This window comes from Carlito syrichta, unplaced genomic scaffold (assembly GCF_000164805.1).
Source record: "Carlito syrichta isolate Samal-C Ts95f unplaced genomic scaffold, Tarsius_syrichta-2.0.1 Scaffold302085, whole genome shotgun sequence".
NCBI classification, from domain to species: domain Eukaryota; kingdom Metazoa; phylum Chordata; class Mammalia; order Primates; family Tarsiidae; genus Carlito; species Carlito syrichta.
The window spans coordinates 138,082-156,087 of record NW_007246181.1 but is presented as its reverse complement, the minus strand read 5'-3'; the positions used below and the strand labels follow the sequence as shown (position 1 = coordinate 156,087).

General features: G+C 41.8%; 1 protein-coding gene across 3 annotated transcripts in view; it reads left to right on the top strand.

The window, feature by feature from the left end:
• VPS53 (VPS53, GARP complex subunit) overlaps positions 1-18,006 on the top strand; it is a 170,677-nt gene that overhangs the window by 111,496 nt on the left and 41,175 nt on the right. For all 3 annotated transcript variants that reach the window (XM_021711355.1, XM_008056040.2, XM_021711356.1), the window contains 2 exons: positions 8,151-8,393; positions 10,596-10,743. In XM_021711355.1, coding sequence (XP_021567030.1) covers positions 8,151-8,393; positions 10,596-10,743 — 391 coding nt within the window. The remainder of the gene's footprint in view (positions 1-8,150; positions 8,394-10,595; positions 10,744-18,006) is intronic.

Below are 18,006 nucleotides of genomic sequence, written 5' to 3'. Positions count from 1 at the left end.
GGCTCAGGCAATCCACTCACCTCAGCCTCCCAAAGGCGCGGGATTACAGGCTGAGCCACCGAGCCCGGCTGGTTATTCACCTTTTAAAAGTCATGGATGCTTTAAAGAACGCAGTGAAAGACATAGACCCTCTTGTCAAAAAAATCCACATATACCCACACACTGTTTTGAGTGTAATTCAAGGCGTTCTCAGAATCCCTTCCTTCTTTCAAAAAAAGAATCCTGAGGCTGGGGAAGGAACTCAGGTGGGGACTGATTTTGTGCAAATTACTACTTTTGCTGTAGCTCTGACTCAGAAATCTGCAAGGGCAGAAAATCTTAAAACATCTGTAAGTTCGCAGAGGACAGACACCCAACGCAGTGTAGTGGAAAACATGTGGGCCTGATGCCAGACAGACCTGGATGTGAAGCTTTGCGCTTTCTAGCCTGGGACCTTGAGCACACTGCTTACCCTCTCCAAGTTTGTTTTATCCTCTCCACATTGAGGGTAATAATGCCCACCACAGTGAGGGTAATAATGCTTTGTGGTGAGGATGAAACAAGATGGCACACTGGGTCCTGAAACACAGTAAACAGTATTCAGGAACTGGACCTGCCCTGCCCTCCCTCTGATCTTGCTCAGTACTCCAATGTGGATGGGTGGCCTTATCAGTGCTGCTGGCTTTCTGTTGGGCCTGGTATGGGGTCCACTTCTCTTCTCCCCAGCCTTCCACCTACCCACGGAAAGTTCTGGCAGCACCCATCCCAGCCAAAAGCCAAGCAGCAGTAGGAGGACTACAGAGCCAGTACCTGGGAAGGAGACAGGAAGCAGGGATGTTCCTGCCGCCACCTCTTTAGCAAGGGGCTAAGTTGCCTTTGAATGCTTGAATTGGCTTTCTTAATTATTATTATTATTTTATTTTGAAAGTGGCAAAGCAGGATTAATCAAGAGTACAGAAAAGCTTCCACAGCTGGAGGGAACCCGAAGAGTTGCCCTCAATTTTTATTTATGCTCAAGGAGGAAGTTAATATATCTTCTGCTCTTGGGATATATATATTGATTTCCTTTGGCTAATTCTTGCAGGAGAGGTTTCTTGATAAGCACTTTCTTCACTCTACTCTGAGGTACTCAGAGAACTGACTCCATGTCTGTTCTTCTCCTGAATTCCTTCCGCCTCAGCCTTCCAAGTAGCTGGAACTACAGCTGCGCACTACCACGCCCGGCTAATTTTTGATTTATTGTAGAGATGAGGTCTCGCCAAGTTGCCCAGGTGGGTCTCGAACCCGCAGGCTTAGGCAATCCCCTCACCTCAGCCTCCCAAAGCTCTGGGATTACAGGCTGAGCCACTGAGCCCGGCTCCTCCTGAGTTCCCTTTAATAACTTTTGTTAAAATAGAGCCCCCACCTTTCCAGCTTTGTCAAGCCTAGATTATCTCTGTAAATGAATTATGTTTGTTATTTATTTTGAATTAATTTCAAATTTACAGAAGAATTACAAGAATTATACATAGAGCTGTTATATATCTCTCATCTAGATTCCTCAATTAATAGTCATCTCAACCTGGCCAACATGGCGGGACCCTGTTTCTAAAAAAAATTAAAAAATAAAATTATTAGCTGGGCATGGTGGTACACACCTGTAGTCTTAGCCACTTGGGAGACTGAGATGGGATGATCATTTGAACCCAGGAGTTTGAGGCTGCAGTGAGCTGTGATGGTGCCACTGCATTCTAGCCTCAGCAACAGAGCAAAACTCTGTCTCTAAAATAAATAAGTAAAAACATTCTCTCTTCCTCCTCTTCTCACAAACACACATGTACACCCACACTTACATATCTGTGCACATACATACTTTTTTAAGAAAACAATTGAATTCTCAAGTTACTGACAAGATGTCCTACTGTTTCTTAGTACTTCAGTGTAATTTCTTAGAAACAAGGGCACAATTTACATAACCACAATACCACCATCAAAATCAGGAAACTAATATTGATACAATATTATCACTTAATTTATAGGCTCCATTTCGTTTCACAGTTGTCCCAATCATGTTTTTTTTAAATCCAGGATCACAGGTTGTATTTATTTGTCATATCTCTTTGGCCTCCTTCAATGCAGAACAGTTCAGTCTTTGTCTTTCGTGACCTTGAATTTTTTTGTATTTTGGGTTTTTTTTTTTTGAGTCAGGAGTTTCACTCTGTTTCCCAGGCTGGAGTGCAGTGGCGCTATCCCAGCTCACCGCAGCCTCGACCTCCTGAACTCAGGTGATTCTTCCTCCTTAGCCTCCTGAGAAGCTGAGACTTCAGGTATGTACCACCATGCCCAGCTAACTTTTTGATTTTTATTACATGCCCCTATCATTTTGGGGGCACTTCTTTGGCACAACAAAATACATCAGGTTTGCCTTGTGCTTTTGTCCTCCAGCCCTGGAGTCATCATTTTTCCAAGTACCCCTTGTTCCCTTGGTGGAGAATGATATTTCAAAACCAAGTTCTGGGCATTAGGAATGCTCATTGCTGCTTGGTGTCATTGCTTCCAGGTCCTCTTGGCTGAGAAAGCTAAGAAGTATATGTATATATAAACATATATTTATATGTATACATCTAGTTTTATTTATTTGTTTATTTGTTTGTTGAGTTGGAGTCTCACTCTGTGGCCCAGGCTGGAGTGCAGTGGCACACTCACAGCCACCCCAGCATTGACCTGCTGGGCTCAGCCGATCCTTCTGCATCAGCTTATCCGGAACTATAGGAGCGCGCTACCACACCTGGCTAATTTTTTGATTTATTGTAGAGATGAGGTCTCACGAAGTTGCCCAGGCTGGCCTCGAACCCGTGGGCTCAGGCGATTCTCTCACCTTGGTCTCCTCTTCATAATCCCAAATGCTGGGATTACAGGCTTGCACCACTGTGCCCAGCCTATTTTTATTTTTTCAGAGACAAAGTCTTTCTTTTTGTTGTTGTTGTTTTTTTGTATTTTTTTGAGTTTGTTTTTCTGAGTTGGAGTCTTACTCTGTCACCCAGACTGGAGTGCAGTGGCCGTTCCCGGCCACCTCAGCCTCGACCTGCTGGGCTCCGGTGATCCTTCCGCCTCAGCCTTCCAAGTAGCTGGAACTACAGGCGCGTGCTACCACGCCCAGCTAATTTTTTGATTTATTGTAGAGATGAGGTCTCGCCAAGTTGCCCAGGCAGGTCTCAAACCCGTGGGCTCAGGCAATCCACTCACCTCAGCCTCCCAAAGGCGTGGGATTACAGGCTGAGCCACCGAGCCCGGCTAACAAAGTCTTTCTTTGTTGCCCAAGCTAGAGTGCAGTAGTGCAATTGTAGCTCACTAAGCCTCAAACTCTTGGGCTCAAGCAATCTCCCTGCCTCAGCCTCTTGAGTACCTGGGATTACAGGCACGCATCACCATGCCCGGATAATTTTTAGCCCTTTGCACTCAGAGACATCTTGTGGATCACCTACCAGCAACTCAGTTGTACTTTTTTACAAAATAGTAAAAACCAAATCACTTCATATTAAATAGTATGGCATTGGAACCAATTATTTTATTATAATGATATTAGGCTTATAGTGGAATTTTAAACAGTATGACAAAAAATATCAAAATTTTGTATCTTATATGTTTCTAACATATGGTAACATGTAAAACAGTCACCATCATGCATTGTAGGTTCATTGATATATGTTGCGCAATAGTAATTTTTTTATGTCTTCCACCTGGCATTTTTCTTTTTTTTTGAGTTGGAGTCTCACTCAGTCGCCCAGACTGGAGTACAGTGACTGCTCCCGGCCACCGCAGCCTCGACCTGCTGGGCTCTGGCGATCCTTCCGCCTCAGCCTTCCAAGTAGCTGGAACTACAGGCACACGCTACTACACCTGGCTCATTTTTTAATTTATTGTAGAGATGAGGTCTCGCCAAGTTGCCCACGCGGGTCTTGAACCCACGGGCTCAGGCAATCCACTCACCTCAGCCTCCCAAAGTACTGGATTGCAGGCTGAGCTATCGAGCCCAGCTTCCACCTGGCATTTTTCTATTGGAGCAGACAATGCAGTCTCATTTTCTTCCTCCCACATTAATAATTTGTAATGTAATAGTGTGTTGTTCAAAGAAGATGTGGGAGGACCCACTCGTGATTCCTAAAAACCACTTCTCCACTGATAGATCATATGTCAGTATATATTCCATCTCTTTATTTGCTTTTTCAGGCAATTTGAATGCAAAACTTCAAGAAAATGTATATGTATATATAAGCATATGTTTATTCATATACATCTATATCTATTTTTATTTTTTTAGAGACAGAGTCTTGAAAAAAATTTGCACTGGTGTATGTTTGTTCTGTATAATCACTAGCGATCTCTTTATGTTCCCTGAGAGGGGTCATCCAAGTGGTTTGCTAGATTTACGATGTCCAGGTGTAAAGGGTTAGATTTTTAATTGAGACAGGGTCTCGCTACGTTATCCAAGCTGTACTTGAATTCCTGGGCTCAAGCAGGTCCTCCTTCCTTAGCCTCCCAAAGTGCTGGGATTACAGGCATGAGCCACTACACCTGACCATCATAAACTTTTTTAAATAAAAAGTTGAATTGTATCTTATGCCTATAGCCCACCAAGTCTTTCACCTAGCAAGTACTCAATCAATATGCAATTGGACTGGATCATCTATTCAAAACTATTGAATCTTACCCATTCCCATTGGGATAACTTAGACTCTTCTATTCTGGGAAACATTGACTACTTACTTTCTAATGTCTTGTATGGCATTGAAACATGCTGATACACAGTGGAAGATGGAAGGAAGCAGAGGGTTTCTCTGACTGGTTTATTTCTCATCTACAGAAGAGAGCAGTATCAAGGATAACCTAGTAGACATTCTGCAAAGTGTAGCTCTTAAGAGTATTTTGAAGTGAACATTTTCTTTATGCTTTATGATCATAATTAATCTATACTCTTACTCATTGGATTGGATCTGAAATAATATTTATATTCTAGGGGAATAGGTGGGTGATTAAAGTAAAAACACATCAGAGCTCTGGCTTCTGCTTTGGTTGGCACTATTGATTTGGAGATTAGACTCTCTTTTATGAAGGCTCAAGTGGAATCTTTTGCCTTCTGTGACACATTCTTCTCCATTGCACCAGCCCCTATCCCATCTCTACCTTCCACCCGTCCATTCCTGTCCCTTAGGAACAACAAAGTGTGGAGGCTGGTCAGCGAAGTATGTACTGAGCACCAACGTGAAGATTATCCACACACATAAGCATGAGGGGTGGGCCAGGGGCAGCAGAATTAGCAAAACATCATTCCTACTCCCAGGGAGCTTAGGATAACATACATGAAACAGAAAATCTTTCTCCTTTTCTACCAACTTCAACTAACAGGAGTATATAACATCCTTACACTGTATAGTGTCAACAGAAGAATGATACAGTTCATAAATTTGTAAAGGAGCAATTTTATTTCTCATAAAGGGTTATAGCCTGCAAGGTGGCCTGATAGGCTGGGAAGCATAGCCTTCGACCAGAAGCCAAAAACAGACACTTCAAGGGTGGGAAGAATAAGACAGAGATTTACGCTGAATGAGGTAGCCAATATACATATTTAATAAGCTATAGAAGGAATCATGAGTATTTTTGAAAGAAGAAATATGTACACGCACAATTGAGGTTTATGCCTCTCCATGGGACCCATGTTCAAAAAATGGCAGCATTAACATGGTCCTAGGATGGAGTTTTTGGCCCTCTGTCATCAAAAGGTGAAGCAGAGGACACAAAAACCCTCACTGTTCATCCTCCATAGACTGGCCAGAACCATGCCAGGGTCAGTTGTCTATTATTGTTGTTGTTGTTGTTATTGTTGTTATTATTATTTTGAGTCGGAGTCTCACTCTGTTGCCCAGGCTGGAGTGCAGTGGCACGCTCACAGCCAGTGCAGCCTCGACCTGCTGGGCTCAGACGATCCTTTCTCTTCAGCCTTGCAAGTAGCTGGAACTACAGGCATGCGCCACCATGCCCAACTTCTTTTTTTCTTTTTTCTTTTCTTTTTTTATTATTGAGAGGAGGACTTGCCAGGTTGCCCAGGCTGATCTCAAACTCTTGGACTCAGGCAATCCTCTCACCTCTGCCTCCCAAAGTGCTGGGATTAGGGTCCTTGTCTCTTATCAGAAAGGAATGCTGGTCGATTGTTTTGTCAAAACCACAAAAAAGAGGGACAGCATCAGGCAGCAGGTTGCTCTCAGGGGCAGAGCAAGCCCTTTCCAAAGGGTTGATTTCTGTTTAGGTCTTAGGAAAGAAAGCCTGTGGCGTTTAGTGAGGGGTGGGTATAATAAGGTGTGTCCTGTATCTGACCTCTCCCATTATGGCTAGAAACTCAGTTTTCAATGTTACCTGGGGTCCCCTTGGCTAAGAGGGAGTCCATTTAGTCATTTGAGGGGCTTAGGATTTCTTTTTTTATTTCTCAGTAGTAAAGTGTTAAAAAATTAATTTAAGAAATTTTTTAATGACAGATGATAGAACTGGCAACTGAGAGAGAGACATGGTGTGAGCCAGAGTCATGTGGGTGAGACCGGGGTTGAACTTGAAGGGTGAATGGAGAGATGGCAGGAGAACATGTTGGCTGGGCGGCATACGGACAAAGACACAGCAGAGGGCAGAGTGGCCGCATCTGGGTATAATAAACTTTCAGTAACAAAGCTCTTAAATAAAATGTTAATTTTTTTCTATTCCTGCTAATTGATGGTGTGTGTGGCTCTTATCTTTTTCTTCCTCTTATCTAAATACATTTTTAAAACACAGCTGAATTCCTCAAGCTTTAAGCAGAAATCTAGAAAGATGCAAAATGTCAAGAGTGGTAGGAACCCCTCCCATTTTCACACAGCACATCTGTGCTGAGAACAATTACTACTGCCCTGCTGGATTCTAACTAGTGATGACTCAGTATGACTGAGACAAATTTAGGGATATTTGAATGGAAAATGGGGGAAAATTGCAACTATCATCCCCACCATGGCCTGGGGCAACCCTGGAGCTGCTCATACTCTCTTTTCCAAAGATTTTTTTTTAAATAAACACCTTTGATTCTGGAAGTTCTCAGAAAAACTACATTAAAGGAGAAGGAAAGCATTCAAAAAATATTTTTACAGTTTGTCTTTGTTTAGTCATCTATCTCTTGCACACATATAGGTTTATGGTGTCCAAATATTTGTGTGTGTCAGAAAGTAGAGTAGTTAAAAGCAGGAGGCTTACAGCCAGTCTGCTTTGTTTTGAATCCTGATTCCACCACATTCTTGCCATATGACCTTGGACAATATACTTGAAGATGGGGATAATAACCACTTTATAAGGTTATTGGGAAAATTAAATGAAGTTCATTAAGATGATGCTTATAACGCACTGACATAGTGCCTGGTACATCGTAAATGTTCAGAAAATAACCACTATCATTATTTATTTCATTTGTAAAAAGGAAAAATGGTATGAATATAGTAGTAGGACCAATATACTCACTTCAGTGATAGATTCTAGGCCTAGCTCTGCCACTGATTTCATGAGACAAACTTTTTAGGACCTTTTTTCATCTTTTAGAGGAGCCAGCAATATCTAATGTTGCTCACAGGGGCTTGAGGTCAAGTGTGATTACAAAATGCCTTGAAGCCGGGCTCGGTGGCTCAGCCTGTAATCCTGCCTTTGGGAGGCTGAGGTGAGTGGATTGCCTGAGCCCACGGGTTCAAGACCTGCCTGGGCAGCAAGACCTCATCTCTACAATAAATCAAAAAATCAGTTGGGTGTGGTAGCGCATGCCTGTAATTCTGGCTACTTGGAAGGCTGAGGCGGAAGGGTCGCCAGAGCCCAGCAGGGAGCGACCACTGCACTCCAGTCTGGGCGACAGAGTGAGACTCCAACTCAAAAAAACAAAAACAAAAACAAAAAAAACCCCCAAAAAACAAAATGCCTTGAAAAGTATAAAGCAACACACAAATGCCAAATTTTATTGCTCCTGTTATTATAGGAGCAGTGATAGTGGTGAATGATGATATGAATAAAAGTGATCCAGTTTTAAAAGCATTAGGAATGGTTACTTGTGGCAGTAATTTATGCAGACTACAAAGAAGCGCATTTGCTTTATCTTTCTTGAAATAAAATAACATTGTAGGTTTTCTTTCTCTTAGAAACCTTGGAGAGCTGATAGATCGGTTTGTGGCTGATTTCAAAGCCCAGGGGCCACCCAAGCCCAACACTGATGAAGGGGGTGCTGTGCTCCCCAGCTGTGCTGACCTCTTTGTCTACTACAAGAAGTGCATGGTGCAGTGCTCTCAACTCAGTACTGGGGAGCCAATGATTGCTCTGACCACCATTTTCCAGAAGTACCTCCGAGAATACGCCTGGAAAATTCTTTCTGGCAACCTGCCCAAGTAAGTCCTATTCTTCATGGTCTGAGTGAAGTAAAATCTGAATATACCTAAATATGGAAATCTTGAAGGAAATCCACTGTGTAGTTGTTTACTGAACTACTAAGAGTATCAAGGAGGAAAGTACCCTTACTGAGTTCCCAAGGGTCTGAAACTATTTCCTCTCTAATGACATTCCACAGCTGATCAAGACCTTTAAAGGAAATGCCCATACTGACTGCCAATAGAGGCCAAGTCTTAGTGGACTCAAGGAAATCAATCCCATTATATGTGTATTTAATTTACATGAATTCAACTGTAGGTACTTGGCCAAAAAAAAGTGAGGTTATGGTGGAAATAACTATTAAATACCATAAGCAATTTTCTTCAAGCCTCATTCAATGAGATTATACCCTGGAGTGATAGTTAGATAGGAGAAATGAATCTGCTTTTTCCTTAGTCCAGTTAGGTTCTAAAATCCCTTGTATAGTGTGTACATTTTGCTATGTTGGACAGAGTCTAATGTTTAAAGATGTGGTAGAATTTGGGGGAAAAGGGTTGCAGGACACAGCTACTAATTGTGGTGAGTCTGCTATATTATTCTGGGGCATTAGAATATTGTTATACTGCTTATTACTTGAAATAAGTAGATCATTCAGCTAGGATTTTTAGAGATGTTTTGGTCATATAGTAATTTTTACTGTAATAGAATATGACCTACAGTAATGCTTCTGAATTTAGTATTTATAAATCATCTCCATGGCTAAATTTAATAATTCTGTAATTTATTTCTGTTATTGTCACTATAATGTGTCACATGGGAGTTTTATATTATTTGAAGGAAAGAGAATCAAATCCTATGTTCTACAGGAGATATGAAGTGACAGATGTGTTTTACTAATGAGAACTTCTTTGACTGTGGTAAAAATTATTTAAAAATCTTTAATAACTTTTGTGCTGATTATTTAGATAATACAAGTTCATTATAGCTTATAAAACAAAACACACAAAAGAAAATAAAAATCACCTATAAACTTACTACCCAGAGAAAATATCTTTAACTTTTTGGTATATATTTTTCCATTCTGTTTTATATAGATACACACACATACTGTTTGTTGTTTTTGTTTGTTTGTTTAATAGAATTGGGACTATACTGCTTGTAGTTTTATACCCTGCTGCTTTCTCGTAACATTATCCAGTAAGCATTTTCCTATGTGTATTAGTCAATGTCCCAACAGGATGCAAATGGCATACTCAGTTGGGATTTTGTCATTAAAAAAACTATTCACAGGAATGGGGACAAGGTGAAAGGAACCAACAGAGGATTCTGAAGTATCCTAATACTAGTGGGTAGCTGTTACTACTGTAGAAGTCACACAGGAGCTGGGGCTGTCCCAAAAAACTATAGTCATTAAAAGATGTGAGATGCTTTGGTCTCTTGAGGCAATTAGCACCCTGAGCAGGAACTGTGTCTTAACATTCACTTATGCTGAGCGATGTGGCTCACACTTGTAATCCTAGCACTTTGGGAGGCAAAGGTGAGAGAATTGCCTGAGCCCAGGGGTTCGTGACCAGCCTGGTCAACTTGGCAAGACCTCATCTCTACAATAAATCAAAAAAATTAGCCAGTTGTGGTAGTGTGTACCTGTAGTTCCAGCTACTTGGAAGGCTGAGGCGGAAGGATCACCTAAGCCCAGCAGATCAAGGCTGCAATGGCTGCGAACATGCCACTGCACTCCAGCCTGGGCAACAGTGAGACTCTGACTTAAAAAAAAAAAAAACAACAACAAAAACATACACTTATGTACTCCTTCACAAGCATAACATATAAATTCCAGTGTAGATGTTTCTTTTAACTTAGAGAAATAGTTGGGAACCAGCCTTTGTGCTACAGATAATCCTAAATGAGTTCTACATGTCAGGAAATTCCAAGCTAAAGAGAACGGCAGCTCAGCAGCCTTCCCTGTGAGTATCAGATCATCATAGTTAATATAATTACTGGCGGATGCTTGGACTTGTCTCTTCCTATTTCTGACGGCAAGAGTATCTAAACAGATGATAGTCAAGGTAAGGTCAAAAGGAAGAGGACTCATTGTATGTGAGTTTATTTGGACCATATCCAACCTTTCCTTCCCCCTTTTCTTTGGCTTAAAATGTGCAATTTCCAGTTCAAGAAGCAAATTAGAAATTCTAGCCTGACTAGTTTCTCTTCCTTTTCCTCAGAACCACAACCAGCAGTGGAGGGCTGACTATCAGCAGCCTCCTCAAGGAAAAGGAGGGCTCAGAGGTCGCCAAGTTCACTCTGGAGGAGCTCTGCCTCATCTGCAGCATCTTAAGCACAGCAGAGTACTGTCTGGCCACCACCCAACAGGTGAGCCATCCTGGCTGCCCACTTACCACCTCCCTTTCCTGAACTATCCAGGCCATGTAGCTCAGTAAGTAAGAGTATAAGCCCTAACAAGGCCACGTACAACCTTGAGTAGATGGATTGGCCTCCCACAGAGGAAAACTCGCTATGCAGCCAGAAGACTGCCCAGGCAGCTGTCTTACAGAGGGCCTTGTTAAAAGGAGACTAGGCAAGAAAGTATGACTGGTCTCCTCCCTAGCGTTGTGTAAGCCACTCAAAGGGCATGACCTCTTGAAAGTAGGTCAGTAGCACTGTCTCCCATATGAGAAAAGCAGTAACAACCTTGTTGGTACTGGGACCCAGCCTTTGGTGGTGGTGAGTCACAGCCCGTTAGTTATTCCATACTCAGAAGTGTTACTAAGTTGAGCAAAATCATTTGGGCTTTTATGTGTCTCCTGAAATTTACATAACATTTTCAATCTGCCTAAATAAATAACCATTGTTTGGGATGCTTACGTTCAGGAACTGTGAAGCAGGAAGGGGTGATGCCTCTACCAGAGCCCCCTAAATGGCAGTAGTTCAGCAAACCGATTTAGCAGAAGGAAGACCCAGAATAACTTTCCGTTTAGCGTTAGACATGAGATTAAAAGTTCCTTTTTACATTTGGTCTGGGATTCACTTAAAGCCAAGAAAAAGAATGTAATTTGGGAAGGTTCTGCTCTTCCATCCTCTTTGTGTTTGTTATTTATGCATGCCTAGGTCATAAGAAGACAGTCATAAATGATAGTTCAGACAGCACAACTTGGAGCTCCTGTGAGGCAGGGCAAGAATACCGAAGCCAAATAGGAAGTGTGACCATAAAGACTCCACAGTTGAGGGTGAACCAGCCAGCAGCAGAGGCAGTAACATGCTCTGCTTTTGGACACGGTCACATGGAATTACATAGGGAATGAACCTGCAAATGTGTGACCTTGGAGCCAAAAATAGCATCCTGTTTAGCCCCAAGCACCCCAGGATGGGACAACAATGTCTATGGGGACCTCCAAGGCAGGGGTCCCAGAGTCCTTTCACAAATAAATACTGTTTCAGCTGGGCATGGTCACTCACATCTGTAATTCCAGCACTTTGGGAGATCAAGGTGGGAGGATTGCTTGAGGCCAGGAGTTCAAAACCATACTGGGCAACATAGTGAGATGTCTCTACAAAGAAAAAAGAGCAAAACACTGTTTAACTACTGTGTGTGTGTGTGTGTGTGTGTGTGTGTGTGTGTGTGTGTGTCTGTGTGTGTGTGTGTGTGTAAAGAGAAGGACATACACACATATACATAAAGTGTTTTAGGCCAGCCGCTCACACCTGTAATCCCAGCATTTGGGAGGACAAGGCAAGAAGATCACTTGAATTTAGGAGTTCAGGACCAGCCTTGGCAATATAGCAAGACCTAGTCTCTACAAAAAAAAAAAAAAATCAGAAAATTAGTAGGGCATGATGGTGTGCAGCTGTAGTCTCAGCTTTTCAGGAGGCTGAGGTGGAAATATCTGAGCCTAGGAGGTCAAAGCTGTGGTGAGCTGTGATCCTGCCACTGCACTCCAGCCTGGGCAACAGAGTGAGACCCCAACTCAAAAAGAAAATAAATAGATAGTACTTTAAAGGTAAAAGAGCTATAGTACAAAAACCAATGAAAAAAATCATTCTTAATCCCATCATCCTCAAATAATCATACTGATATTAATAAGATAGGAAACTGGGTACCTCGTATGTGGAAACTATCTGAATTACCTTTGCAATTTTTCTGTACATTTGAAAAAGTATTGTTTATTTTTATTTATTTATTTATTTTTAGTTGAAGTCTCACTGGCACCCAGGCTGGAGTGCAGTGGCACATTCATGGGCTCCGGTGATCCTTCTACTTCAGCCTTCCAGGCAACCAGAACTACAGGCCTGTGCAACCACACCTGGCTAATTTTTTATTTATTGTATAGACAGGGTCTCACCAAGTTGCCTAGGCTGGTCTCGAATTCGTGGGCTCAGGCAATCCACTTGCCTCAGCCTCCCAAAGTGCTGAGATTACAGACTGAGCCACCGAGCCTGGCCTGTTTATTTTTTAAAATACCATTTACAATAGCAATTTAAAACATCATGCTATCCTTTAATGTGTCCCCCAAAGTACATGTGTTACAAAGTTAATTCCCTGTGTAGCAGCATTGAGAGGTTGACCTTTAAGAGGTAATTAGGGACCAGGTGTGGTGGCTCATGCCTACAATCCCAGCATTTTGGAAGGCTGAGGTGAGAGGTTGCCTGAGCCCACAGGTTTGAGACCAGCTTGGGCAACTTGATGAGACCTCATCTCTACAATGAATCAAAAAATTAACTAGGCATGGTGGCAGGTGCCTATAGTTCCAACTACTTGGAAGACTGAGGCAGAAGGATCACCTGAGCCCAACAGGTCAAGGCTGCGGTGGCCATGAGCATGCCACTGTACTCCAGCCTAGGCGACAGAGTGAGACTCCAACTAAAAACAAAAAGAGATAATTAGGTCATGAGGGCCCTGTCCTCATGAATGGATTAATGACATTATTGCTGGAGTGAGCTAGTTATCACCAGAGTGGGTTCCTGCTAAAAGCATGAGTTCATCCCCCTTCCTTTGTCTCTCTTGTCCTTTCTCACCCTCTTGTCTTCTGCCATGGTATAATACAGCAAGAAAGCCATTGCCATATTCTAGCACCTTGATATTGGACTTCCCAGCCTCAAGAACTGTGAAAAATAAGTTTATTTTCTTTATAAATTGCCTAATCTGAGGCCGGGTGTGGTAGCTCTTGACTCTGGACGACAGAATGAGACTCCAACTAAAAAAAAAAAATTACCTAGTCTGTGGTATTCTGTTATAGCAACACAAAATGGACTAAGACACATCAGATATCTAGGAATAAATCTAATGAAAGACATTGCTATGGTTTGTCCCACCTAATCTCATGCTGAGATTTGGTCTTCAATGTGGCAGTGTTGAGAGGCAGTGCCTTTTTAAGAGGTGATTAGATCATTAAGATGGATTAAAGGTTTTCTTGTGAGACTGTATTAATTTTCAAGGGAATGGATTAGTTCTTATGGGACTGGATTAGTTACCACAAGAGTGTGTTATTACAAAGCAAGGCTGCCTCTTGTGTTTGCTCTTTCCACATACTCCCAGTTCCCCTTCCACTTCTCTGTCAAGTTCTGATGCAGCATGAGACCTCACCAGAAGTGACCAGATATGGTCACCCAATCTTGAACTTCCCAGCCTACAGAACGTGAGCTAAGTAAACCTTTTTTTCAATAAGTTACTGGGTCTCAGGTATTCTATTATAGCAGTACAAAATGGACTGAGACAGACATGTGAGACCTCTACCTTGACAACTACAAAATGTTGCTGAACAAAATTAAAAACTTGAATAAATTAAGAGATATACCATGTCCATGGATTAGAAGACTGTTGTTATCTATTCTCAGTAAAACATCTAGATTCAACAAAATCTCTTATCAAATTTCCATCAGGCTGTTTTGAAGAGACAAGGAAAATTTACAGAAAAATGCAAAGAAAATATGGGATTAGAATATCATTCTTCATAGCTCCTACCAGAATAATGAGTCTGGACTTTGAGTGTCAGTGGCTGCTGATATCAGCCATTAGGAAAAATATTTATATCCCATATTACTGGTAAGGGATGTGTATTGGATACACATAAAGAACTCCTAGTAATTTCATTAAAAAGGCAAACAACTAAATTTCAAGTGGGTAAAAGACTTGAGCAGACATTTCACTACACACACACACACACACACACACACACACACAAATGTTCAATAAGCAAAGGAAAATACTCAACATCATTAGTTATGAGAAATGCAAATTAAGACTGGGAGACATAGCTATTAGAAGGCCATGAAGTCACGAATGACAACATCAGATATTGGCAAGGACATAGAACAACTGGAATTCCTTTTATTTTTTTCTTTGAATTGGAGTCTCACTCTGTCACCCAGGGTGGAGTGCACCCACACTATACATATTACCCACCTGTTACTGTACAGAAAAAAACCATAATATATTATATATAAGGTTTGGTACTATCTGTGGTTTTGGCCATCCACTGAGGGTCTTGGAAAATATCTTCCATGTTGGCAGGGACTACTATAAATGGAATCATAGCATATGTACTCTTTAATGTTTGGCTTCTTGTTTAATATCATGTTTTTTGAGATTCATCATGTTATTGCATATTTCAGTAGTTCATCCATTTTACTGATGAGTAGTAGTTTGCTAAATGGATATATCACGACACATTTATTCATTCTCCTATTGAGAGACATTCAGATTGTTTTCCATTTTGGGCTATTAGGAATAGGGCTACTAAAAACATCTTTGTATTTATCTTTTTGTGGCTATGTTTTCATTTATCTTTGGTAAATACCTGGGAATGAGGCTGCTGGGTCATAAGGTTTTAAAATAAACTGCCAAAGTGCTTTCCAAAATGGGTATACTATTTTATATCCCCATCACCAACATTTAAGAATTCCAGGCTGGGCATGGTGGCTCAAACCTGTAATCCCAGCACTTTGGGAGACCAAGGTGAGAGGATTGCCTGAGCCCAGGGGTTTGAAACCAACCTGGGCAACTTGGTGAGACCTTGTCTCTACAATAAATCAAAAAATTATCCAGGGGTGGTGGTGCATGCCTATAGTTCCAGCTACTTGGAAGGCTGAGGTGGAAGGATCACCTGAGCTCAGCAGGTTGAGGATATATATATATGTATACTTGGACTGTGGTTGGTCATGGGTAACTAAAACCATGGAAAGCAAAACCATAGATACGGAGAGACTACTGTATATAAAATAAAAAAACCGTAGAGGCAAGACTAATCTATGGTGACAGAAATCAGATAGTGGGGGTGGGGATGTGGGTGACTAGAAAGGGGCAAAGGAGCATGAGGGAATTCTTTGGGGACATGGATGTGTCCTATATCTTATTATTGATTATTGCATATGTGTTGTTTGTTTGTTTGTTTGAGTCGGTGTTTCACTCTGTCATCCAGGCTGAAGTGCAATGGCACACTCACGGCTATCACAGCCTCAACATGCTTGGCTCAGGCAATCCTTCTGCCTCAGCCTCCTCAGTCTTCCAGATAGTGGGAACTACAGGCACAGGCCACCATGCCTAGATAATTTTTTGATTTACTGCAAAGATGAGGTCTTGCCAAGTCCCAGGCTGTTCTTGAACCCTTGGACTCAGGTAATCCTCTTGCCTCCATATCCCAAAGTTCTGGGATTACAGGCATGAGCCACCATGCGTGGTGTGCATAGGTGTATATAATTGTCAAGATGCATTCAACTAAACACTAAAAATCTGTGCATTTTTATACATTCATTATATTTCATTTTTAAAAAAATACTTGAGACATATCAACCAATTGTCATGTATGGTCTTTGTTGGGATCCTGAATAAAATAAACTATTGTAGCCGGGCTCGGTGGCTCATCCTGTAATCTCGCGCCTTTGGGAGGCTGAGGGGAGTGTATTGCCTGAGCCCGCAGGTTCGAGACCTGCCTGGGCAACTTGGCGAGACCTCATCTCCAAAATAAATCAAAAAAACTAGGCGGGCGTGGTAGCGCGCACCTGCAGTTCCAGCTACTTGGAAGGCTGAGGTAGAAGGATTGCCGGAGCCCAGCAGGTCAAGGCTGCGGTGGCCAGAAGCGGCCACTGCACTCCAGTCTGGGCGACCGAGTGAGACTCCAACTCCAAATAAATAAATAAACAAACAAACTATTGTGACTGAACTCCGTGGCTCAGCCTATAATACCAACACTTTGGGAGACTAAGCCGAGTGAATTGCCTGAGGCTGTGAGTTCAAGACCAGCCCAGGCAACTTGGCGAGACCTCGCCTCTATAATAAATAAAAAAATTAGCTGGGCGTGGTAGTGCACGCCCTTAATTCTGGCTGCTTGGAAGGCTGAGGCAGAAGAATCGCTGGAGCCCAGCAGGTCGAGGCTGTGGTGGCTGTGAGTGTGCCACTGCACTCCAGCCTGGGCGACAGAGTGAGACTCCATCTCAATAAATAAATAAACTATTAAAATATTGTAAGACAATAAGGGTCACTGCCTAGATTAAGTGATGATTGATATGAAAGGAATTATTGTTAACTTTTTAGGTGTGATAGTGGTACTGTGGTTATGCTTAATTTTTTATGAGTCCTTATCTTTTAGAGATACATATTTAATATTTACATATGAAATGATGGAATGTCTAGGATTTGCTTCAAAATAATTTAAGGGATGGGGGAATAGATGAGCGTATACATGAAAAAGAAGGTGCAATGACAATTGTTGACACTGGCTTGGTACACTGTACTGTTATCTTTATTTTTGTAAATGTTTGAAATTTACTCTATTAAATAAGTAATATATACACTCCTAAAAAGTTTCAACTATTGTAGAAATATAAGCATAAGGAATGAAAGTTCCCAATAATCTCACCCATCAGAGCAGTCATTGTTACCTCTTTAACTAAGGTCTAGCCTTCCAAACATTTTTTATTGTATCTTTTTAAATAAAAATGAGTCCATATTCTACATATTGTTCTACAACAAGACAACACTATTTTGTTTTACCTAAGTCATGGACATCTTTCCATGTCAGTATTACCTCAGCATATTTAACACCTGTGCAAAGGTGTTCCATTCATTCTTTTATTCCTTCAAGGGATCTTTCTTCAGTACTTATTATGTACTAGGCACTCTATGTGGTGTTAATTAGCAGTGGTGAAGAGTAGACAGGTTTATTTCTGGCATAGAACTAAACTAATGGGGGAGCTAGGTACTTAATAAATCAGTCAAGATATAACTTCAGTTTTGTGGTGTTAGAAAGGAAACAAATGTGGCAGTTCTAGAATAAGAAAGTTGCTTGCTGAAGAGAGTGGTCAAGGAGGGCTTCTCTGAGGAGGTGATCCTGAAGCAGAGACCGGAGGGCTGGGAAGTAGGGTGCAACAAAGCAAGGGTCAGCAGAGGTGAGCAGGATGCATTTCAGGGAGAGGAAATAGGAATTGTGAAGTATGAAGGTCTTGAGGAAGAAAGACCCAGAAACTTAGGCCAGTGTAACTGAAGCCTAGCAGGCAAAGTGAAAAGTATCAAGATGGGGTCAGAGAGCCACACAGGATCCAAATCATGATTAGAAGTTTGGTTGGGCTGGACACAATGTCTCAGCCTGTAATCCTAGCACTTTGGGAGGTCAGGGCGAGAGGATTGTCTGAGCCCAGGGGTTC